The sequence below is a fragment of the Oratosquilla oratoria genome, chromosome 39, assembly GCF_046742065.1.
Source record: "Oratosquilla oratoria isolate Oo_2021 chromosome 39, ASM4674206v1, whole genome shotgun sequence".
In the NCBI taxonomy this organism is placed as follows: Eukaryota; Metazoa; Arthropoda; class Malacostraca; order Stomatopoda; family Squillidae; genus Oratosquilla; species Oratosquilla oratoria.
Genome location: NC_134815.1, coordinates 6,609,735 through 6,617,234, shown reverse-complemented (window position 1 = coordinate 6,617,234; position 7,500 = coordinate 6,609,735). Strand labels below are relative to the sequence as shown.

At 36.0% G+C, this 7,500-nt stretch overlaps 1 protein-coding gene across 1 annotated transcript in view; it reads right to left on the bottom strand.

Annotated features, from left to right (window-relative positions):
* LOC143020137 (uncharacterized) overlaps positions 1-7,500 on the bottom strand; it is a 72,085-nt gene that overhangs the window by 3,886 nt on the left and 60,699 nt on the right. The window contains exons 3-4 of the mRNA XM_076176295.1: positions 4,793-4,881; positions 2,005-2,097 (exon numbers count right to left, since the gene is read on the bottom strand). Of these exons, the coding sequence (XP_076032410.1) occupies positions 2,005-2,097; positions 4,793-4,881 (182 nt within the window). The remainder of the gene's footprint in view (positions 1-2,004; positions 2,098-4,792; positions 4,882-7,500) is intronic.

Here is a 7,500-nt window from a genome sequence, read left to right as displayed (position 1 = left end):
TTTTTCAGGTTGCCAATAAGCTCACTAGCATCAAGTCAATGCGGTCCTCTACACCCCTAGACTTACCCATCAAACTTTATCGTGACTTTGCGAACTTGCCATCCCAATCTGTTCAATATATAATCAATGCCTTACTTGCAGAGCAAATGTCCCACGGATTGAAAGAAAGGCTTCATTACTCCCACCCCCAAATCTTCCAATCCCCAATCCTTTAGTGATCTCAGACCCATTACTATCACTCCCATTCCTAGTCTTATTTGTGAGGATTTTGTCTTCGAGTGGGCATACTCCAAAATCAGCAAATTCATTGATCCCCAGCAGTTTGGTAACGTGAAAACATCCTCCACCACTCACTATCTTATTAGCTTCCTTGACTTTATCTATAAAAATCTCGAGCAGCGCAAGACTTCACTTGCAGTGGCGTTCATTGACTTCAAGAAAGCCTTCGACCTTGTTGATCATACCACTATCATCACCAAAGCCATCCACCTTGGCCTTCCTACCTCCTTGGTGGCTTGGCTATCTGACTTCCTGACGGACCGTTGTCAAGCTGTCAGATATCAGGGACACGTCTCTGCAGTCCAGCACCTATCCTGTGGGGTACCACAGGGAACAAGAATGGGGCCACTGTGTTTCCTGATACTCATCAACGATGCCCTGGGAGGCACACCGCACAGGTGGAAATATGTTGATGACTGCACGGTGGGGATCCCTGTGTCCAACACTGACCTGAACTACGACCCACTGCAGGACACGCTGGACAAGCTACACACATGGACAGTGCACAACAAAGTTTCCATCAATCACAAAAAAGTAAATAAATAAAATAAATAAATAAAAACTGTGGTAATGCACTTCCACACCCCCAATGACGTTCTCCCCCCTCCCCTGCTTACAATTGACGACCAACCCCTACATGTGGTCCAGTCAACTAAGCTGCTGGGGATAACCAACGGCAATAAGTTGGCCTGGAAGGAGAGCACCGCCAACACCGTCAGGGCAGCCTCCAACAATCTGTATATGCTGCGTCGACTAAGTTCATTAGGGGCTCAGGCTGAAGATCTCAAGACCATCTACACTTCCTTCATTTTACCCAAGTTGATGTACGCATCACCCTCCTGAGCCTCCTCACCCACTATTACGCAGCAGTGACAGCTGAATAAACTGCAGAAAAGAGCCTGTCGCACAATCCTTGGCAAAGAATACACCACCTATCAGCACACTCTCACCACACTAGGACTACCTACCTTGCTGACCGCTTTCTCCGGAGTCTGATGTCGTTTGCGGTCACCCTAGTTAAACATATTCGGCACCGGAACCTGCTACCTCCACAGGTACCACGACCACGGCTGCAGTTGTGGCACCATGATACCATCAAGCCGGTCAGAGCACGCACCGACCGGTATAAGAAGAGCCCCATACCGACATTTGTGAACTTAATCAACAACAAGAATTAACATTGTTGCACTACACACCTATTCCTTAGCTTACTGTTATTATTATTAATCTTATATGCTTGTAACGACTTCTTTTCATTGTTATAGTTTTATAATGCTATAATCTTGTAGGATGTATATTTTCAGCAGTAATGCTGCTATATCCAATAAACAGATTATTATTATTATCACACACACACACACACACACACACACACACACACACACACACACACACACACACACACACACACACACACACACACACACATGCGCACGCACACACACAATCACACACACACACGCGCACACACACACACACACACACACAAATACACACACACACACACACACACACACACACACACACACACACACACACACACACACACACACACACACACACACACACACACACACACACATTATCATATTTCTTTCGCAGTTTCCCTAACCCTCTTCGGAAAAGGAACGAAAAACTCACGCCTCCCCTCTTCTCCTTGACTTCCTTCTCCACCCTCTAACCCCTCCACCTCCTCACTCTCCCACCTTCATCCTCAAGTCTCACCTCGCTTCTCTAGAAGGCCATTCGGGTCACACTTGTACTCGACGGAGAAGCTCTCGTAGTCCGTAGCTAAGACTTGGAACTCGTCCTCCATGACTGAAAATAAATCATCCAAGTGTCAGCCTCATCACTGAGGTTCACGCCTCTTATACCTTATCCTGAGTGCAATCTTAAGGCAATTATATTCAGCAAAGGGAAAAATCCCCGTATTATTGATAGGTTTGATATCGGCTTAAAAAAGTAGTTCCCAATATGTCTTTGACTCATTTGAACAAAGTTAAGCGTTATGGCATATGAAGCCTCTTTACATCCATTTATGCTAAAGTGGATTTGTATTCATAATTAGTGCATAGATTAAAATACTAGATATTTTATCCATGTCTTCATATATATATATATATATATATATATATACATATATATATATATATATATATTCATATATATTATATATATATATGTATATATATATGCCATATGCATATATGTATATATGTATATATACATATATATATATATATATATATATGCACAACTTTCACAAGTCACACGCGAATCACAAATATGCAGAGTCCACTAGGAAAAGGAAAAACACACGGAGTCCGAGCGCTTTCGTGATATATTCACATTATCAAGGAGTACAGAAAGATGAGAACAAAAAATGGAGATACAGAGTATAAGTAGGACAAGAGAGACATTTACCCTCCTCTCCGAAGCCTGAAAGCTCAGGTTGGGTCACTCGGTGAGGTCATGGAAACATATTATTATTACATTAACTTTTAAAATATGTACTATTTATATTACTGACAATATATGGATCTAATTTATATAATCCTAAACTAAAGTCTATTCAATTTATCAATAAGATCAATATTGTTTTTGACATTTGCTTTTGATATTTTTCCTACGATTGGGTTCAATAGAGTCACCAGCCATTTGGACAGTTTGTATGCAGCATACAAAATGTCCAAATGGCTGGTGACTCTATTGAACCCAATCGTAGGAAAAATATCAAAAGCAAATGTCAAAAACAATATTGATCTTATTGATAAATTGAATAGACTTGAGATAGATTATGATTTTAAAATGATCAGCTATGATGTTACTTCGTTATTCACTCGAGTTCCAATTGATGACCTGCTTGAATTTCTAACGGAAGAATTACCACACCACAATCTTTCTTATGATACTAAAACCATTATTGACCTTATTGAGATGTGTATCAAAGACAGTAAATTTGAGTTTAATGGAAAATTTTATAAGCAGAAATTTGGGATGGCGATGGGAAATCCCCTATCAGCCGTTCTGAGCAACATCTACATGGAATTTTTTGAGACCAAGCTTTTAGCAAACATACTTCCCAAGAAGGTCAAATGGTTTCGGTATGTCGACGACATTCTCTGTATCTGGCCTAACAATGAAAATGTTGATACCTTTGTTACTAAATTAAATCAATTGGTCCCTTCTATAAAATTCACTATAGAAATTGAAAAAGACTCATGCATTTCTTTCTTAGATTGTAACATTCACAGATGCAATAAGAAATTTAGATATAGTATTCACTGAAAACCTACCAATGTCAACGCGTATATACATTACTATTCAGCCCACCATAATAGAATTAAACAGTCAGCATTTTCTTCCATGTTCCTTCGTGGCCTGCGCATCTGCAGCCCAGAATTTGTGGATGACGAAATGAACAAAATTTATGACATCGGAACACAGTTGAGATATCCCAAATTCTTTTTGGACAAATGTTTCAAAAAAGCAAAAAGGACATTCTATAAAGGGGAACCAAAACAAAAGTTTGAGAAAAAGAATTTACTTGTACTTCCTTTTAATGAAAATCTTATAGAGATTCCTAATATTCTTAAAAATTTCAATGTAAATGTAGCCTTCAAGAACAACACAACTCTAAAAAATCTTCTCATAAAGAATTCCCCTGACAATTCTACAGGCTGTGTATATAAAATACCTTGTAGTAAATGTGACAAATATTATGTAGGTCAAACAGGAAAAGAATTAGAGGTTAGGATTAAACAGCATAAAAAAGGGCCAAGAATCTGGTGCACTTTTTAAACATGTTTGTGAATTTGACCATCCTATTGACTGGAAAAATGCTTCAAAAATTATACAATGTAAGAATATAACAGAAAGAAATATCATAGAGTCAGGAATTATCAAATGCAATTATGACCAACTCATTAATAATAGTTTAGGATTATATAAATTAGATCCATATATTGTCAGTAATATAAATAGTACATATTTTAAAAGTTAATGTAATAATAATATGTTTCCATGACCTCACCGAGTGACCCAACCTGAGCTTTCAGGCTTCGGAGAGGAGGGTAAATGTCTCTCTTGTCCTACTTATACTCTGTATCTCCATTTTTTGTTCTCATCTTTCTGTACTCCTTGATAATGTGAATATATCACGAAAGCGCTCGGACTCCGTGTGTTTTTCCTTTTCCTAGTGGACTCTGCATATATATATATATATATATATATATATATATATATATATATATATATATATATATATATATATGTTGCATTATTTCCTCGGTGCCCTGAAACCCTTTTTTATTAATCTATCAAATTATCTATTTCTTTATTTGACTACTTGCGAATCAATCTATTTCATTTTCTTTATCTATTTACCTTACTCCTCCAAAAATCCCAAACTATCTCCAACGTGGCTATTTCACTCCCATTGTGGGCACCACAGGCATACGATGAGCTGCGTCTGTGCCACACAGGTTTGCAAAGAGTGATGGAAGATACTTACACGTGAGTGGGATCGAGTACTGGATGACGGAGGGCTTGGCAGGGCCCTGCAAGGTCAGCTGAGAATCATAGTGCTCCACGCGGCCCGTTCTGGTGTGGAGGGAGGGACGGCGGCGGCAAGAAGATAAATCGTTATTAAAGCAGAAACAAACGCTGCAATGCTTGAACACGCTCTCTCTCTCTCTCTCTCTCTCTCTCTCTCTCTCTCTCTCTCTCTCTCTCTCTCTCTCTCTCTCTCTCTCTCTCTCTCTCTCTCTCTCTCTCTCTCTCTCTCTCTCTCTCTCTCTCTCTCTCTCTCTCTCTCTCTCTCTCTCTCTCTCTCTCTCTCTCTCTCTCAATATATATAAATATATATATATATATATATATATATATATATATATATCTATGTATATATATATCTCTCTAAATATATATATACATATATATATATATATATATATATATATATATGTATATATATATGTATATATATATTTAGAGAGATACATACATACATACCTTTCTGTCTACCTACCTATCTATCTATTTATCTATCTATCTATCTATTTATCTATCTATCTATCTATCTATCTACCTATCTATCTATCTATCTATCTATCTATCTATCCATTTGTCCCTTTCTATCTCTCTGGAAGAGAACCTTTTCCCCTCTCAGCTCTTTCGCTGGACGTGGTTTCCTTAAGGTGAATAAAATTGCCTGACGACAGCGGACTAAAGTTCTACAATGCAGTGAAAGGGTTAGCTGGAAAGCTGCTTATCAAATAGATTTAATAAAATAAGCAAAATAAAAAGAGAAAAAATAAGGTAAATAAAATAGAATTATATAAAATAAAACAAACTAAGATTAAGATAATTTGAAATATATAACAAAATAATCAAAATACAACAATGTTAAAGAAGATAAATAAAGTAGAATTATATAAAACTAAATCAAATTAAATCGAATCATGTAAGATATAATGGAATGAAATTAGATAAGATGAAATCGAGTAATGTCAAATAGAATAGATTAAATCTAATAAAGATAATGTAAAATAAAATTAAGCGTAATAATGAAGAACGCAATTTCAAAATGATCTTTGATCCCTTTTTCGGTTGCACACCCCATAAGAACAAATTGGTCACATTTGGTCACGTTCTGGCCATCACCAAGTCGTCCTATCCAAGTTAAGCTCCTGGGTTATCTTGACTAGCTCATCTCTTCATTCTACAATAAAAAAATAAAAAAATCTGATCGCTCTTTTATTTCGAAAGTTTCCGCCATTTTGCTGCGTTCCTTAAATCATCCCTTTGCGATCTCTGTGTTGCTTCCCAGGATAGAATGTCTGGAAATTGCCAACAGAAATATATTTCCTTTCTCACACGAAGGAAGTGATGACCTTTAGAAATATTCGTCTGGTTGTCGCCAGGTGATTTTATTCAGTTGAGGGGGAAACCTTTGATAAAAAAAAAAGAATAGTTCTCGATTTTTCGGATTTTTTTTTTTTTTTTTAGCACCTGAACAACACAAAGAGTATAATATTCCCTTTTATATATTTGTTATATATCATTTGTAACAACTCGTTTGTTTATTAATTTATTTAACTATCATTTCACCTGATTATTCACTTATTCATCTACTTTCCTATGTATTCATGTTTCTCAATATATTTCTAAATATATTGTTTGTTTCTGTATCTATTTATTGATTTTCAATCTATCATCTTGTATTCTTTATTCATTTATCTATATATTCATCTATTATTATGTATTATGAAATTATCTAGTCGTTTATTCATTTATCTATCATATTCATCATATTCATCTATCATTATGCATTATGAAATTATCTAGTTATCTATTCATTTATTCAATTATCTATCTCTTTAGTCTGAACCGCTTCTCGTCAAACAAATCCGCAACAGCTGACGACAGACGACTTGGAGCCGCGCCGCAGTCATGGCGATATAAACGGGAACGGTGTAACTGTGGATGCCGTTTTTTATGGACCCCCCGCCACCCCTCTCGCGTACAAAAATCACGGGAGGCGTCAGATGGCAAACCTTCACCCAGCCCCCCACACCCACACCCACACCTCTGCGCAGTAATGTGTACCAAAATCTTGACATATCACTCATTATTATTATTATTAGCACTCAGTATTATTTTTATATGAGAAAATTATTCTAGAGTAAACTTTATATAGGAAAATGTAAAATATTAAGAAATAAATATTTTTGCATAGTGAGTCCCTGAGTGTTCCACGACTGGGGATTTTGAATTAGAAGGTAAATACATAAGGAATAAATATATGAGTAAAGGAATAAGTAAAAAATAAACGGATAAATACATAAATGAATAATTAATAAATAAACAAATAAATAAATAGACAAATATATAGATACATACACATATGAATAAGTAGACAAATAAATAAATTAATTAATGAAATGATATATAGATGAACCATTAGATAAATAGATTAATAGATAGATGAATAAAATGATAGATAAACTAATAAATAGATGAATAAATAGACAAAGAACTAAATAAATAGATAAACTGGTATATAGATGAATAATAGATAAACATACAAATGTGTATGTAATCAAGTAGATCTATCAAAAAATGCGAAAATAAAAACTGGAACAGGTAAATCAGAACATTCCAGACCAGACCAGTAAAGATTACACATCCCCTCCTTCTCTCCCCTCACTCACCAATCAT